The sequence below is a fragment of the Vicugna pacos genome, chromosome 23 (assembly GCF_048564905.1).
Source record: "Vicugna pacos chromosome 23, VicPac4, whole genome shotgun sequence".
NCBI classification, from domain to species: Eukaryota; Metazoa; Chordata; class Mammalia; order Artiodactyla; family Camelidae; genus Vicugna; species Vicugna pacos.
In genome coordinates, this window is record NC_133009.1 from 19,351,179 (window position 1) to 19,369,933 (window position 18,755).

The 18,755-nt window shown below is 37.1% G+C and overlaps 1 protein-coding gene across 2 annotated transcripts in view; it reads left to right on the plus strand.

Annotated features, from left to right (window-relative positions):
• Window positions 1-1,306: 1,306 nt before the first annotated feature.
• Window positions 1,307-18,755, plus strand: part of DRC8 (dynein regulatory complex subunit 8) — a 68,510-nt gene continuing 51,061 nt past the window's right edge. The window contains exons 1-2 of one of the 2 annotated variants that reach the window (XM_072948622.1): window positions 1,307-1,601; window positions 15,568-15,652. In XM_072948622.1, the coding sequence (XP_072804723.1) occupies window positions 1,571-1,601; window positions 15,568-15,652 (116 nt within the window). In that variant the 5' untranslated portion in view covers window positions 1,307-1,570. The remainder of the gene's footprint in view (window positions 1,602-15,567; window positions 15,653-18,755) is intronic. The other variant, XM_031690079.2, reaches the window with a different exon arrangement.

The window sequence follows — 18,755 nt, forward strand, 5'->3', positions numbered from 1 at the left end:
AATAGCACATGAAAACAGCATGGTGAGTGGTAAGCCTGAAGACTGAAGCTGGGGTTTCCCACTTTTAGTTCAAAGGCCTTCATCATCTATATGAAAAGAGGGGTCCTTAAAAACAAGTAGACCACAATGACTATGAAATTTAAATATGCATGAATGCTAATGATCACTTTCTTCTATTTTGGGGCATTTAGTTAGAACTTCCTGTTCACGATTGTATTCATTTTATCTAAGTATTTATCTTCTAATGTGAGCCAGTTTGTGATGATTCAATTGTTTATAGTCAATTTAAAAGAGAATGCTGATCACAGTATTACTCGAGTATCTTCTAAAGAAAAAATACTTATTTTAAAAAAGAAGAGTATCAGTCAGTTTCCTTTAGGGTTTACTGAAGAGATTATAGAACCAGAATAAAGACCAAAAAGACTCAGTTAATAAAACCATTAAATACCTTGTATTTTGAACTCCTCTTAATATTTAGTTAAGTTTATAAATTATTTTTATATACAATCAAGTAAATTAGTACACACATGCCTTTAAAAATCACCTAAGATTCGTTTTAAAATAGACATTTGCTTGAATCACATTAGGCATTTTATTCAAAAATCATTTTTAAAAGAAATATTCTAGAATAGTGGCCTTTCCCCTAAAATGAGACAAAAATTCTTATCATGCCACAGCTTCAGAAAGCGAGATTTAAAACTTTCCCTCAGTAACTGCAGCTGGAGGAAATGTCAAATTTCACATTTTCATGTACGTAAAAATGAGCAAAACATGGGCACGTTTTTGTTGCTATGAAATCCTTCTATTTTGTATCAAAATCGCAACCTTGACAACGCAGTGTTTGCGCCTTTCACACATGTTTTTCTACCGCGACCCCTCGGCTCCAGTAATAACAGTCTAATGGCTCTGGTTTCCTCCCGCGCCGGCCCGGTTCCCGCCCGCCGCGCAGTCGCCGTCCCTGGGAGCGGGCGGCCAGCACTGGACGGGAGAAACCGGGGACAGGAGGAGGGGCGGGTCGGGCCCGTCCGCGGCTGCCGCTGGCTGTGGATGCGAAGGGGAGGAGGCGGGACTGCGGGTTGGTTCTGTTACCCTTCGAGAGCCAAGCTCCTCACCCAGCTCTCCAGCTGCAGCTTCAAATCTGCAGTTTAAAAAAAAAAAATCGAGCAACGCCACATCCTACAAACAGGAGGGGAGGGGGAGAGCAGTGTGTCCGTGATGTCCCCAAATGGATCAGAGATTCGGGACTTTTTATTATTAAATACTTCCTCCACGCCAGAAAAACGAGTCCGGGCCTCGGTTCTGGAGGGAATAGGCTGAAGCCGCGGACGCGGTGCGGGGGTCGCGGGCGGAGGGTCGGGCTTCCGGTCTCCCGGGCGCCAGAGGGTCGTGGCGGGAAGGGGGAGGGCGCGCGTTCCGAGACCCCCACCCCCACCCCGCCCAAGGGTCTTCTTCCCTCGGGACTTGGAGCCACCCATCCTTCAGGCCCGACTCGCCGCGGGGCTGGAGGGGGCTAGGGCGCTGCGACCTAGCCTAACGACAGGGCTCTCCCCTGCGACGGCCCCGCAACAAGATGGCGGACGAGAGAGACAGGGAAAGCACAGGTAAGAGGCGCCGCGGGACCACGACCCCGGGCCGCCCGGGGAAGCTCCGGGCGGGGTGGGTCACCCTACTGCTGGAGCCCCACCCGCAGGGAGCGGGCAGACCGAGTCGGGGCCCGCCGCCCGCCCTGCAGGGGAGGCCCCCTCCCCGGATCCCGGCCCCGCCTCGCCCCGCCCCGCGCGTCTCCCCCTCCCTGCCTCTCCTGGCCGGCCCTCATCCCTCCCTTCTTCCTCGTCCCTCCTTCCGAGCCTCGAGCCTCGCTTCCAGCGCGGGTTGCGGCCGCGGCGCCGGTAGGGGACGGCAATAATGGCGCCCTTGTTCACGGTCGCGGGGACGCCGCCTCCAAGCCCTCGCCCGGGGTCTCGTTGCCGCGGGCGCCACGCCGGCAGCTGCCCAGGGTGTGGGCCCCCGACGCGGCCTGGGTGAGGACAGATCCGGCCGTCAGAGTCTGGCGGGCTCCAACCTGGCCGCGCCGAAACCCCGCCCGGCCTGGCCGGCTCTAGTTCACTGCCACCATTTTGCCGCCTTAGTGGGGACGTGGGAGCACGGTCTCGAGGTCACCTCCGCTCCATCCGCGCCTCAGGCGCCGAAGTGCCTGCTCGGGGCGCCACCCGCCTGTGTCTGGTCTTAAACAACAAAAACCAAAACACAACTTCAATAAAGACGAAAAAGCAAACTCCAGAGGAAATGCGTAGATCCCCGTGCGCCCGCCCGGCCTCCGCGGCGGCCCCGGCGCGCGCGGTCGCTGCGGGCAGGGGCGGGTCTGTGCCGCGAGGCGGCGGGTCGCCAGATCTGGGGGATTGGTGTGCTTCATGTTGGGAAGCGAAAACCCGGTTATCCCATGTTTATTTGTAAGACCGTTAGGTTGTCTTAATTCATTGCTTAAAAACCCGATTCTTGGTTACCATCCCGTTAGTTACTCAAAAAATAAGTCTTTATTTTGGTAATTGGCAAACTCTTCACAAAAACATCAAAAAAGCCACGAAACTGTAGAGGCAAACATCTTAGAAATGACAATAATACTCTACCTTTGTCCTTTTCTTGAGTGTTTAAAACACCGTATCAACATTTTTCTCAGCGTGGAACAAAATGTAATCAGATTAATAAGTAATACAAATGTAGAAGCCAGCCCTAAGATACTTAGTCACTTGTCATGGTGATCACAGAAAAAAAGCGCAGAAACATGAAACTGTGCCAAAGACCTACTTGCTGATAGCAGTAGCACTATTTGATTTTTTTTTATGGTACCGTTAGTCTTAAAAGTCAGGGACTTAAAGATACTACCTTTTCTAAGGTGTCCTTATAATTTTATTGTGCTGTTAAAAAATACAAGATACATTCTAAGAAAATGATTACTTTTTAATATTAGTTTTAAAACATTAAATTCGTATTTGCAAAAAATGGAAGACTCACTAGCAAATAAATTAACAAGTTATTATGGATTTTTAAAAAATTTTATTAGATTGGCCTGAGAAACAAAATGCACTGGATTATGTTGCAAATACAGTTTTCTTCTTTACTTAAAAAAATAGAAATCTTTTCTGGTTTTTCAGTTTTCAAAAATACTTTTCTAAATTAATTCAAAGGAAGAAGCAGTTCTGTCTACAACCATAGAAGAATGGACTTAAAGGCTGAATGTTATTCATTCAGTTGACATGTGTTTAATGCCTAACATGGAAGGCATTCTGATTAGGTTAGAACTTAAGAGGATACAAAGATTGAAAAACCATCATTTATTTCATTCAAGAAAGGTGAGATCAGTAAAGATGATAAGACATCCACAAATGGGAGGGAATAGTCAGCTGGGATAAGCAGCCTGTGTGCCAGCAGCTGTGCCAGGTGTGTTACATCCCCTCCTGGTACCCTGCTGTGGGCAGCAGTCTGGGCATCACTGGGAACTTACGGGAAAGGAAGAATCGCAGTCCTTGCCCCTGACCTACTGAATCAGTCTGCATTTAAGCATATCTACAGGTAATATATCCACATGCGTATTAAAGTTTGAGAAGCAATGTTATATGGAATATCTTTTTTTTTTTAAGTGGAAGTTTCTATTTAATTTTGGCAGGGGAGAATTAGGCTTATTTATTTGTTTGTTTGTTTATAATGAAGTTACTGGTGATTGAACCCAGGACCTCGTGCATGCTAAGCATGCACTGTACCACTGTGCTATACCCTCTCCCCTGGAATATCGTATTTACTCTTTACATCAGTTTTATGAGTTAACTATATTTGCAGTTTGAAGGGCATGATGAAATAAATGTATGTTGTTAGATAAACTAGAGACTCAATTGGTAATCATCTGTGTATACACATATTCTACTCCTATATTTGATTCTCAGCTCTAAAGTTTCAGAAATAACATCTAACCAGTTAATCAGGTGATTACTCAAGCTTTGGGGATTCATTCAAGCTAACTAAACTCATGAAAAGTGATGTGCAAACCTGAATGGTGATTTATTAATTTAAAAATTGGTATGTTGATACATTGACCAGAAAGCTAACCCCTGCAATGTAATATTTTATGTGTATTAAACTTTTGGGGAGGACATACAGTTGCTTGATGATCATGCAATTGTGCAAAAGGATAGTTTTGAAGTATATATCCGTTACCTTATAAACTCTAAGGTATAGATTATTTCTTTATACTCAGTATCTTCCAGAGTGCCTAGCACATGGTAGGAACTCAATAAATACTGTATTCGGGTCATTTGAATTAATTAAAGCTGTTTATGTTTTAACCATTAAACATTACTTGCTGTTTACCCAAAAGTCTACACCTAAAAGCACATATAACTATTTATAGGGTTTTTTTCTTCTTCCTTTCAGGTAAGCTATACGCTTCTATGTCATCTGGCTCAGCAAACATTTTTTGAGAGCCAAGGTATTTGTTGGTATGTCTTTAGAAAATAACAATCCTCTTTGTGGAAACATACATATGTTTTAAGTTGTTCATCTTTAATCTTGTTTTTTTTTTAAGTTGTAAAGGAGGGTTAAGTTTCTGGGTAGCCATCACATCCAGCTCTTCTTCAACAATTAGGGATAATTTTGTTACAAGTGGTGAGAATATTGGTAAGAAAGCTAAACTAGGGGGAGGGTATAGCTCAAAGTGCTCGAGCACATGCACAAGGTCCTGGGTTCAATCCCCAGTACTTCCTCTAAAACAAACAACCAAACCAACCAACAGACAAACCTAATTACCTCCTTCTCTCCTACCCCACCTCCCCAAAAAAAGAAAGATTAAAAAGAAACATAAACTAAATCTATAACAGGGACTATTTTGCTCTATTTATAAAATTTTTCTGTAAGATTATGTACATTGAAATCATGCTTATTTGTAGCATTTTGGTGCCTTAATATAGTATAATATATCTTTTTTCTTAAATTAAGAAATATTATGTTAGCTAAAAAAGAATTTAACTTTTAGAGTCAAATTGATTTATAAAAACTACTTAATTTTTTTTGTTTTACTGAAAGAATGTTTGAAATGGGATAGGAAAATTTTTTTTTTGAATTCTGTCATTTCTCTAAAAGTTTCCTCAGCCAGAGCATTGTTTTTTTCTTTCTTTGCCTCTGTTTGGTTTTGTTTAGATGGAGAATCAATGAAGTTGTTGATTCTTTGAGTCTTTAAATCTTATTTTAATTTTTCTATCTCTAGAGAATTTTATATAGGACTGGAAGGATCTTCTACTTGTAACTAAAATCATGTCTAGGAAATAAACTGCTTAGGAATAACATTCTGATTTTTGGCAGGCTAGTGAGCCTTGAAAGGTATGTCAGTTTTTTAAATAAGCCTCAGATACTCAAAGTTCTCTCCAGGATTTACTATTTTTGTTTACATTAAAATTTTCCTTTTTACTTTGCATACTTTGATAATAGTGCCTGATAAAGTGATTCCAATTCAGTTTATCAACTCCTAGATGGAAGTTTTACAAGTTTTTTGGTTGCTTGTTTGTTTGTTTCCCTATATTGTGCCATTCTTCTCAAAACCCAACATTTGGAAATCTAACGTGAAAAATAGAAATTACAGGTGAATATTTCTTTTTAAAACTGTTGATAGTACAGAGTATAGTATAGAATAGTAGAAAATATGAGCTTTGGAGTAAGATACAACTTCCTCAAGCTCTGTCTGATCTTAGTCAAGATGCTAAACCTAGATCTTCAGGTTCCTCAAATGTAAAGTGGGAATAATTATATCTGTTTCATAATGTTGTAATACAGTGTCTTCTTACTCATTCTTATATCCTCATCACTCACCACAGTGTCTGGCATTAAAGGAATGCTGAATAGGTAAGAAGGAAAATGTTTGGTACATTCTAGGGAATTAGTCGCTGTTGTATATGCATAACATGGAATCCAAGGGTTAAGAAAAACTTAAAGTCTTACCGATTATTGATTACACACCATACATTCATGTGTATTTTGGAGGCCATTTAATGAGTTTTCTCCCTATTTTAGACTGATAAACATCCAGGTGGAGACCAACTGAAGAAGAAAACGAACTCATTGAAACCTAATTTGCTTCCTCAAATTCAGAATTAATAAGTTTGGAGAAAAACTGGACTGAAATTTATCTTTGTACTAATCTATAAAAAATTTTCAAGAAAATTCATAATAAAAAAAATCAAATGGACAATGGGATACCATTTCACCCATTAGGATGGCTACTGTTAAAAAACATAATAATATATTGGTAAGGATGTGGCGGAATTGAACCCCTTGTGAACATTTAACTGGGAATGTAAAATGGTGCAGCTGCTATGGAAAATGGTACGGTGATTCCTCAAAAAATTAGAAATTGCATTACCATATGATCTATCCCACATCTGGGGATATATCCAAAATAATTGAAAGCAGGAGCTCAGACATGTATTTGTACATCTATGTTCATAGCAGTATTATTCACAACAGCTAAAAGGTGGAAGCAACTCAAGTGTTCATATCAATGGATGAATAGATAAGCAAAATGTGGTATTTACATGAAATTAGATATTATTCAACCTTAAATAGAGACATTCTGGCATATGCACCACATGGATGAACTTTGAGGACATTCTAAGTGAGCTTATCTAGTCACAAAGAGACAAGTACTGTACGATTTCACTTTTGTGAGGTACTTAGTGGAGTCAGAATCAAGAACAGAAAGTAGAATGGTGGTTGCCAGGGGAAGGAGAAAAGGGAGGTGGTGGTTTAATGGGTATAGTGTTTCAGTTTTGCAAGATAAAAATTCTGGAGATTTGTTTGCACAACAGTACTTAATACTGAATTATATACTTAAAAATGATTAAGATGGTTAATTTTTTTTGTTACGTCTATTTTACTGCACTTTTAAAAATTAATAGACTTAGTTTTTTAGAGCAGTTTCAGGTTCACAGCATAATTGAGCAGAATATACAGAGAGTTTGCACATAGCCCTCCCCACCCATACATATATACTCCCCTATCCTCAACTTCCCTCATCAGTGTGGTATATTTGGTACAATTAATGAACCAACATGGACACATTATTATCAACCAAAGTTCATAGTTTACATTAGGGTTCAATCTTGATGTTGTATGTTCTATGGGTTTTCACAAATGCATAATGACATGTAGCCACTACTATAGCATTGTACAGAATAATTTCATTGCCTGAAAAATCCCTTGTGCTCCATCTATTCATCCCTCCCTCCCTCCCTCTCCCCAAACCCCTGAAAACCATGATCTTTTTATTTTCTTCTCTAGCTGTACCTTTTCCAGAATGTCATTTGGTTGGAATCATATAGTTTGTAGCCTTTTCAGACTGGCTTCTTTCATTTAGTAGTATGTCTTTTAAGTTTCTTCCATGTCTTTCATGGCTTGATAGCTCATTTCTTTTTTTTACTGCACATACTATTTTTTAATTTACGTATATGTACTGTTCATTGTTTCTAAGACTGTTTAGAGCTTTTGTTTCTTAAACTTACATAGTTATCAAAGGAATAAAGCCAACCACAAAATAAGAATTCAAAAAGATACATACACCCTGCTATTAACAGTAACATTATTTATAATTGCCAAGATACGGAAGCATCGCAAGTGCATATCAATAGTTGAATAGATAATGAAGATGCAGCATATCTGTATGTATAATGGAATACAACTCACCCATGAGGAAGAAGGATATTTTGCCATTTGCGACCCTTTGTTCACTTTTTTTTTTCACTTCAAAATCCAGAATTTTATAACTGGCATAAACATTTCCATCACATCAAAAACAACAAAATACCCAGAAATAAACCTAATCAAGGAGGTTACCTATACTCTGAAAACTGAAATGACACAAAGAAGTGGAAAGATTTCTTGTGCTTTGAGATTGGAAGAATCAACACTATCAAAATGGCCACACCATCCAAAGCAATCCGCAGATCCAATGCGACCCCACCCCCCGTGAAAATGCCTACGACGTTCCTCACAGAACTAGAACAAGCAATTCCAGAATTCACAAGGAACCACAAAAGACCCCGAACAGCCAAAGCAATCTTTTGTAGGTCTTTTTTTTTTTCTCTTTTTGTTTTCTTTTCTTATGGTTTGATGACTAGAGAAGGTCCTTTAACATTTGTTGTAAAGCTGGTTTCGTGGTGCTGAAATCTTTTAGCTTTTGTTTACCTGTGAAGCTTTAAACTTTTCCATCAAGTCTGAATGAGAGCCTTGCTGGATAGAGTTTTCTTGGTTGTAGGTTTTCCCTTTGCATCACTTTAAATATATTGTGTCACTACCTTCTGGCCTGTAGAGTTTCTGCTGAAAAATCAGCTGATAACCTTATGGGAATTCCCTTGTATGTTATTTGTTGCTTTTCTCTTGCTGACTTTAATATTTTCTCCTAATCCTTAATTTTTGTCAGTTTGATTACTGTGTGCTTTGGCGTGTTCCTCCTTGGGTTGATCCTGTGTAGTACTAGTACTCTCTGCACTTCCTGGACTTGGGTGACTTTCTTTTCCCAAGTTAGGGAAGTTTTCGGTTATTTCTTCAAAAATTTTCTCAGGTCCTTTCTCTCTCTTCTCTTTCTGGGACCCCATAATGCAAGTACTAGTGCGCTTCATGTTCTCTTAAACTATCCTTATTTCTTTTCATTTTTTTTTCTTTTTTCTGTTCTGGAGTAGTGATTTCCAGTAATCTGTCTTCTAGCTCACTGATCATTGTGGTTTTGATTTGCATTTCCCTAATGATTAGTAATGTTGAGCATTTTTTCAGGTACTTATTAGCCATTTGTATAACTTATTTTGAGAAATATCAATTCAAAATTTTTCTTATTTTTTAATTGGGTTAGTTTGTTTTTGTTTAGTTGCAGTAGTTCTTTATATGTCCTGGATATGAACCTCTTATCAGATACATGCTTTGCAAGTGTTTTCTCCCATTCTTTGTCTTTTCACTCTCTTGATAGTGTCCTTTGATTCACAAAAGTTTTAGTTTTGATGACGTTCAGCTTATGTATTTTTTGGTTGTTACCTATGCTTTTGGTGTCATATCTAAGAAATCATTGCCAAATCCAGTGCCATGAACATTTCCCCCTATGTTTTCCCCTAAAATTTTCATTATATTACATGCAGACTGCTGGTTGCAGTCTGTTTGATGTAACATTATAATGGATATATCCATGGATCCTACCTGATCACATAGAAGGATACTTAATTCAAAAAGAGGATGAGGGTAGCCTTCAAAGTGTGTGTTGCTTTTAAAATGCCTTGAATGCTGAGTAGGAATTAGCCAGGAAAAAGAAGAATCTTCCATACAGAAGGACTGTCAATCACCATGGCACTGAGAAAGCATAATAATTGAGAAACTACAAAGATTTCCAAGGTGGAGAATATGTATGGGAAAGTGTTAAGAAATGACATTTTTGAGATTGGTAGGAGCCCAGTCTGTAAAGGGATTTGTGTACCCGGTTAAGGAGACTGAATTTCTTTTTTTTTTTTTTTGAAAAACCTTGAAAACCATTGAAGGATTTTAAACCAGAGAGTCATATGAGCAAATTTTTGTTTTAGAAGAACCATCCTAGCAAAATGTGGACTATGGTTTGAAGAATGGAATAGGAATGGAGGGAACAGAGACTAAAGACAAAAAGACAGAAAGTGACTGTATTAATCCAGGCCAGAGTGATGTCTAAATTTAAGCAGTGGCTGTGGAAATGGAAGGCGGGAGACAGATTTCAAAAGTATTTATTGGCTGAATCAAAAGGTGTTGATGAATAAATAGAACTGTGAAGATGGGTTGTTGGAAACTAAATTAGTTGGGATGATAAATTTGGAGGACGGTGATCAAAGAATCAGAAGAAGACAGCAATGAGAAGGAGTAGTAGGTGATATGTCCTAAAGGGATGAAACTTAATGGAGTAGTAGTTTTTAACGTGAAGGTTAAACAAGGAAGCTATTAGACAAGTCCAGAATGTAGGACATTTTGTAAGACAGTGCATATCCTGGTCTTGTCCACAAGCTAATTTCATAGCGGGATAAGAAGCTAGGGAAGGATGGGGGACTGTTTTAGTTTAAAAGAGACCAAGAAATATGAAAACCGAATGTAGTACATAGAATTTAATTAGGATTGAGGTTAAAAAATAACTATTAGACAGTATGGTACAATTTGAGAAATTTGCATATTGAATAGATATTAGATGATCTTAGTGAATTTTTGTTAATTTTAAAGGATGTCATAATTACATTGAGATTATGTAGGAGAATGTCCTCATTTTTAGGACATGCATGCTGAAGTATTTAGGGATGAATAATCATAATGACTGCAGTTTACTTAGAGACAGAAGCAGAGGGAAGAAGCAAAAAATAGCAAAACATTAATAGTAGTTTGGTATAGGTGGTAGGTATAGAGTTGTTTACAGTACTAAGCTTTCAACTTTGAACTCAAACTGGGATTTGACATGTGCCCAGCAACTATTTATTTAGCATTTAAATTGTACTAGACATTATAAGTAATCTAGAGTTGATTTAAAGTGTACAGGAGGATGCGTGTAGGTTATATGCAAATACTACACCATTTTATATAGAGTATTTGAGCATCCTTGGATTTAAGTATCCACAAGTCCTGGAACCAATCTCCTCATGGATATTGAGGGACCACTTTTTTCAATTTCTGATCAGATTTTTAAGTATAAGCTTCTCAATTTTTGATAGTTTATTACCAATGAGAAATTTTGTTTATGTGAAAATGTAAAACATTTTCCTCAACCATTAAAAAATTTAAAAATAGTTGAAGTTATATTAAAACTCATCCTTTTTTATTGAAGTATAGTTGATTTAAAATGTTATATTAGTTTCAGGTGTGCAACATAGTGATTCAATATATTTATAGATTATACTCTGTTTTAAGGTATTATAAAATAATGGCTAAATTTCCCTGTGCTTGTTGCTAATTTATATTATACATAGTAGTTTGTGTCTTTCAATCCTATTCCCCTATCTCAACTCTCCTTCCTTCCATCTTCCCACTGGTAAGCACTAGTTTGTTCTCTGTATCTGTGAGTCTGTTTCTGTCAAAAACTCATCCTATAATTGACAAATATAACTTAGAAAATTTTGTGATATAAGTGTTTTTTAACCCAATTGAACTTTCTCGTATCAGTTATTTTAAAATAATGGTGAAGATTTAATTTATATAATATGTATGTGTTATTAGAGCCATGCAGCAAGCTTGGCTGCTACTAAAAGGGCATAGCTGCAGAGGAACAGCATTAGTCAATATATGCGAAGGTAAAAATTTGGGGCTGTTTCTTAGAGCCATAAGCCCCCTCAAACACAGCTGGTCACACACTGAGTTGCATACTATATTCTTTTGGCATAGAACATGAAACTACTCCAGTAGCTCCATGGGTTCCTTGTCCATGGTGAGCAGTGGTGCATTTGATAGCTGACTTCTGAAATAGGAGTCCATGTAGTAGATCACATTTATGGTGACATGGAGCAGTGGGTGCATGATAGCATTTCTTGTGCTTGCCGCCTGTGCAGGCCAAGGAACATGCCATCAGATCCAGATCCTGTGGTGCTTTGAGCCTCCTTTTAGGAGCCCTGGAATAGATGCTTTCAGCTGCCTAACCTGAATCTGGCCACACTGAGAGATGAGAGGATCAGTATTTTTAGATGCTCCTGTAATCTGTTTACATCATACCTGTGTCCAGTACGTGAGGATGCCTGAGTTAGGGAAGTTCCAAATGTCAACTAAAGCATTATTTATTCCTGATGGATGATAACTGGAAAAAGGAGATTCCATGATCAAATAAATTTGGAAAAAGCTGCATTAAAGTTAGTAAGTTTCTTTACTGTAGAACATCCCAAAGACTTTAATATACTGATATACATTTATAAATCCCCAAGAGAACATAATATTCAGAGTTCCTAGACATTTTTGATCATTGAAGCCTTTTATTGAGAAGCACCTTGAGCAATGAGTGTGAAACAGAACACATTTTAAAAAATTTAGAAAATATTGTTAAAAGGTTGTTAAAAGTTAGTAACTGTCGTTAATGTAAAAACAGAGCCATAGGAGTGGAAGAATACGGTCTTACATTTATTTGTAACACCTGTTTCAGAACACAGGTCAGCATTATATTTACTGGTGAAAGACTAAAATATTCTAATCTATTAAATAATAATGCTTTTAAAAAGCAAAGATTATGATTATCGTTTTATGCATTAAAGTTGTTTTGGTAGTTCTGGCCAGTGTCTTAAGTTGAAGGAAAAATGAGAATTTACATTTTGGAAAGAACAGACAAAATGTATTATCCGAAAATATAAAATAATCAACTGAAAAGAGATGATAAAAATAAAAAGTTTCTGGAAATATATGTATTTAAGATCAATAGCATATTTTAAGAAATCAGTATTTACCTCAACTTCCAGAAATTCTAAGATCTACAAAAAGATTCCTTCACAATATCTACAAAATCCATAGAATACTGAGGCATAATCTTCTTGGAGAATTGTGTGTGACCTATATGAGGAAAACCATAACATGTAACATTTAATTTAGAGATATAAAAAGGGCTGTGTATCTGATATAATGTCTTAGATGTGAAAACTATTTTTGAAATGTTAATTCTTTTAGTGTATAGCTTCACTGCAATAGCAGTAAAACTCCTAATGGTGTTTAACTTAGAATTTCTAAATTTTATTTGGATTTCTGAATTTCATTTGAAAGAATACATTGGTGAGAATATTAATAAAAATTGGTGAGAATATTAATAAACATTCCTAAAAAGAAGATCAGTAATAGTGGTAATAAATAAAATAAGATGGTAATAACTTAAGACTAGAAATGCAGTTCAGAAAGGAATTGATGGCATAGACAATTGATAGAAATAGCCTCCATCACATAAAAGACTATAACACATCATAAAATAGGAGGAAAGAACTCAAGTGCTTAGTAAATTAGGAATTAATAGAATAAGATTAGAAATTAACCTTTCACTTTGAATCATGCGAAAATAAGTTTCAGATGGATTAAAGAGTAAATATATTTTTAAATTATAGAAAAAAGTAGAATTGAGTATTCACCAAATCTGTACAAAAAGGCTGATACTCTCCCTCCTTTTCTCCTTTCAAAGGATATGTTTCTAAACTTTAAAGGATAAGAAGAAATCTTAACAGATGTGACTACCTAAAAATAAGTGCTAATATATTTTATCAGTTGGGAGTTTGGGATTGGCTGATAACAAATGTACAGAATAGATAAACAGCAAGGTCCTACTGTGTAGCACAGGGAACTATATTCAGTGACTTGTATAACCTATAATAAAAAAGAATATGAGAAAGAATATGTGTATATATATGTATACATTCAGTTATATTCAGTTATATATACATATATCACTGACTCACTATGCCTTACACCAGAAACTAATACATTATAAATTTAAAAAATCAAAAAATATAAAGGAAAAAATAATAAAATAAAATACCTTGTTAAGAAAATAATGTAATTTAAAAATAATCTTAAATTTAAAAAAGCATTTATCAGTTTTGTGCAGTGGCAGTGTTATATCAGTGAGATTTTCCCAAGGTGCTTTTGGGACTAATAATAACCTTTCCAATACCCAGCACATTTCAGCTGCATTCAACTTATTGTGTGTCAGTGAGACAGTAAGACAAATGCACAAAGATGAATTAGGCAGGATGGTTCACTCAAGAATTATTGTAACAGTGAAAAATTGGAAACTACCTAAATTAGGAAGTTGGTTTAATAAATTATGGTAAAGTTCTATAGTGGAATATCAAGCAGTCACTAAAAATGATAATATAGTAAACATTTTTTGAGACTGAAAGATATTCACAATTTACTGTTGAGTGAACAACTAGATTAGAGGACAACGTTAAGAGTAGTTAACTGCATGGTAGGATTTGAAGTGATTTTTACTTAGTCTAAACTTCTTACATTTTTTTCTTCAGTAATCATGTGTGATTTTGATGATCATAAAGGAGATGGAACAGTTTTCATTTTAGGAAAAGAAATGCAAACAACTGACCTGGAAAATTATTTTCTGTAATTAAGACATAGGATTAAGTCTTTACTGTTTAAAGAGCTTATACAAATTGTTAAGAAAAAATGGAAGATCCCTGTAGGGATAAGCAGAGAGCATGAATAGACAATTCGTAACACGGAAAATAGAGGTGGTAAACAAGCACTAAGAATCACTATTCAGACTCACCTTTTAACAAGAAATGTAAATTTAAATAATGAGATAACATTGTTTATTAAATTAGTAGAAGTTTGCTGCCATGTTATTTATTATAATAAAGAAAAATTAGTAAGATCAATAAATTGTTACATACCTTTGGTACTGTTAAAAATTGAAGGTTATATAGATTATGTTGCAACCTGGAAAAATAGAATATTTGAATGAAGTAGTTAGGAGTTATAGTTTTTAAACTATGAGTACTAGCAATTATTTAGGTGGGGTAAAGGATGCGGGAGAGCAGGATCTCTTAAGTGAGAAAGATCTGGGTTCAGTCCAGCTCTGCCACTTAGTCTGTGATCTTGGGCCATTTGCTTAATCTCTCTGAGCTTCGATGTCTTTTTTTCCAAAAATGAGATACCCTCTCTGGTTGTAAATGTAGGTGAGCACCTGCCACAGAACTTGGTACATAGCATTCATCCAGTACATTTTTGTTGAATGAATAGTAGTTATTAAATGCTATATATAAAAGGTTGTGTAGGAAGGAAGGAAAATATAGCAAAATGATTAGTAGTTACGTTAGGGTAAGAGGAATATGAGTGATTAAAAATTTTCCTGCTTTCTACAGTTCCTACCATTATATTTATAATTAATTATCTAAACTCATGCTTAATGTCTCCCTTTCCAGTTTTTCTAGAAAAACTATGTTTTTCAAATAGTAAGTACAATATTATCTCACGTAGAATATTGCAATAGCCTCCTAAACTGGTCTCTTTGTATTCTTAACATTATAGCCAAAGTCAATAGAAGCCAGACCATGTCATTTCACTGCTTAGAACCCTCCAGTGGTTCTCATTGAAAGTATAAGACACCATTTTTAAAGTAGCCTTCAGACCCTTTATACAATCTGTCCCCCACCCCCAAACTCACACTCTACCACTGAGCTGTACCCTCCCTCCTCTAGAGGAAGTGAAGCCTGCTAAGTGATACATTAAGAATATTAGGAAGGCGTGGGGAGGGTATAGCTCAGTGGTAGAGTGTGTGCTTAGCATGCATGAAGTCCTGGGTTCAATCCCCAGTACCTCTGTTAAATCAATCAATCAAATTACCTCCCCCCTATTGAAAAAAAGGGTATTAGGAAGAAACTCTGCATGTTCTTCCTTATTAAGAATTTCTACCTGTAACATACTATATTGTACATCAACTACACTTCAATTTAAAAAAATTATGTTGTAAAATAAATAAATTTAAAAAAAGAATTTCTGGTTATTGACATTTTTGTTTTGAATTTTAAATTAAAGTAAAATAATTTTTATTTCCTTTTTCTTTTGCAGAAATAGCAGTAGCAGAATTGCACAAAAAAATCAAAGAAGCTTTTGAAGTGTTTGACCAAGAGTCAAATAATACAGTGGATGTGAGGTTTGGAAATGTTTTCTTCTAATTCTAAATTGCTGATTCAACTCATAAAGTAGAAAATGGTTCATTTCTCCTCTTTTTACATTCCTTGGATTTATTATGCTATTTAATTTATTTTCCTGTGCCCTGTAAAAGGTCTTTTCTGACTGTTGCTTCAGAACTGTTTCTTATTCTTCATAATCTGGTAGAAAGAATATATACCACATCGCATATTCTAACCTATAGACTAAATTCTGTGAATGAGATGAGCTCTACTGTAGCTTTAGTGCTAGACACATGGTTGGCACTCAGTAGATATGTGTTGACTGAATGAATAGAATTTGCTTTTAAAATACATAGGTATGCATTATCAAGCCATGAATGGGATATTACAAAAAAGGATGAATAATGCTTAAACAATGATACACTTCCCAAGTAAAATAACAAGAACCAAAACAAAAGAACATAGAAAGATGAGGAAAAGACATAAATACTGGTAGATCTAGAATGGAGGACTGGAGACAAAGAATAGCTTGAGAGAAAAAGGCAAAAGGTAGAGGAGATTATTCATGAGTATAATAGAAGTTGTAGAATCAGTGAAACCATTCTTCCAGGAGGCCACGCTGAATGAGGAATATTTGATGGGATCACAATCTCAAGACTTAGAACGTAGTACGGAGGCCCACGAAGCAGTGGGAAGTTATTTTTAAATGGTACTGGCAAAAACTTTTATAAACCAGTGCCACTACTTCCAGACTATTCAGGGGACTAAGTGCTTTAAATTTGAGCTAAACTGAATGAACAATGGGAGATTTCATGTATGGCAAATTCTAACTATAGTCATCCCTCAATATCCACAAGGGCTTGGTTCCAGGACTCGCCCTTCTACTCCCATCCATTTCTCCCCCATACCCTACCCTCTGAGGACTTCAAAATCTACAGATATTCAAATCCCTTATATAAAATGGCATGATATTTGCATATAATATACACACCTCCTCTTGTGTACTTTAAATCATCTCTAGATTACTCATAATACCTAATACAATGTAAATGCTATATAAATAGTTGTAAATATAGTGTAAATGTTATGTAAATAGTTGCCTGTGGCATGTGGCAAATTCAAGTTTTGCTTTTGGAACTTTCTGGAATTTTTTCCCCTAATATTTTAGATCCATGGATGGTTGAATCTTCAGATGCGGAACCCACAGATATGGAGGGCTGACTGTTCATGTATTCCTTAGTCTCTCACACCTGAAGGTACAAGGTGTGATTGCAGGAAAGGAGAGTAATAAGTGCAGTCAGTTTCATTACTTTATGGTAACACCTTACAGAGTTTCTTTTGGTGCCTCGACTATGTTTATGGGCTTTACCGAAGTGGGTGAGGTAGAGAGTGGAGTTAAGTTCCAGCACTGCAACTGTAGTCAGCCTTGTAGGAGCCTTGATGCAGCCATTGTCAAGGAAGCATGAGGGTAACTGCAGGCTGAGCACTGCATAGCTCCAAGTGGCGCTGGTCACACTGTATAGCTCCATGTGGCACTGGCACACTGCATGCAGTGTGAATGATACTTCATGGCGCAGCATAGCCTTAGTGTGAGTGTCCCAGCAGGAAAATGATCGGGTGGGATGGTGGTGGTGATAGGGTTTGGGATGGGGTGGGGAGCTTGCAGCTCTTGCCTGCGATTTGAATAACTCAATGTGTGCATGGCACATGCTGTTACTACAGACTTTTCACTGGGGATGGGGAGAGAGGTATTGTTAAAGAAGTCAGGGAAAGTGGAAGAAAGACCAGGATAGCTTTATGAAAGAGAAGGGGAACAGAGAAGAGAAACCAGCATTTACTCAAGGCTTGCTGTCTCATGTCTGCATGTAGTTGGGTGCTAGGGGCTTCATGTACATTACCTCGTTTCAGTCTTTTTACTCGCGTGGTAAAGGTTGGCATCTCCAGGTTTTGGAGACTAGGGGAAGATAAATAGTTTGCTCAAGGTCACGTCAGTGTTTTTTTAGTTCAGAGTCTTTTGCTGTGTCGTATTGTCTCCCTCCCTCTTGCCTCCCCTCCACCCCACCTCTCATGGACTTAATGGGCTCATCTCCTGCTTTTAGGCTTCCTGAAAGTAGCTGTGAAAAGAAAATCTGCCAAATTCCTTACAGCAGTGATGTCAGGCCTTTTTTAGTAAAAGGGCCAATTCAGGGAAAATAAACATATTTATAGGATGCATCTTTTTCCCATTCAGAATTAAAATAATTGTTCTGATGCCCTGAGGAAAACTGTGTATTCTAACAACTTAATATGTCTACTTTATAAGATAAAGAAAGTTACTCAGAAATCAATGCTGAAATATTAATGCTTAGCATATTTGAGTGGTAGTAACATGGTTGAATGCAGTTTCTAATCTTTATTCCTTCAGCTAATTTGTATAGCACTTTAAAGTTTGTAATGAGTGTTCTCATGCTGCTGGTATCATTACTCTCCATTCTTTATAAATCAGAAATTAAGGACAGAGAAGCAAAATGACTTCCCCAAGATCTAATAATGGACTAGCAGCAGTGTTGGAACTCAAATTAGTTCCTTCTGTTTGGGCAGCTGTGCCGCAGCCCTAGAAGAGGCTGGGAATGCAGTGCTGAGTAAGGTCTGGTCCTGCCTTCCCAGCCTCAGCAGGCTATATGTAAAAACAATTCATCTAGCTAGAATTTATTTTGGCATGTTATTAAAAGTGAAAGTCTAAATAGACTTCTAATAAAAATTACTAAACAGCTTATTTTTTTCTTGAATTATTAGGTTCACTTTATGATATACTGCATTTTCTGTAATTGGGTCTAATTTGGGCTATGTGTTCTGATCTATTGCTTTACCTTTCAGTCTTATACTGGGACAATCCTATATTAATTGCTATCAATTTATAGTATGCTTTTCTCTTTGTTAGAACTAGTCTCTTTATTAGTCTTCTTTTTGACTATTTTAATTAAGAATTGAAGGCAGTATTCTGCGTAAAGGTTGAGTGGTGTAAAGAAGGGTCTGAATGAGTGAGAGTTCCAGACAGATCTAAGAGCTCAGTTTGGAAGAGAGAGCTGTTCCTTGAGAGGCTTCCAGGGCATTTGGCTGTTCCTGCGCTAATGTCCCTTATCC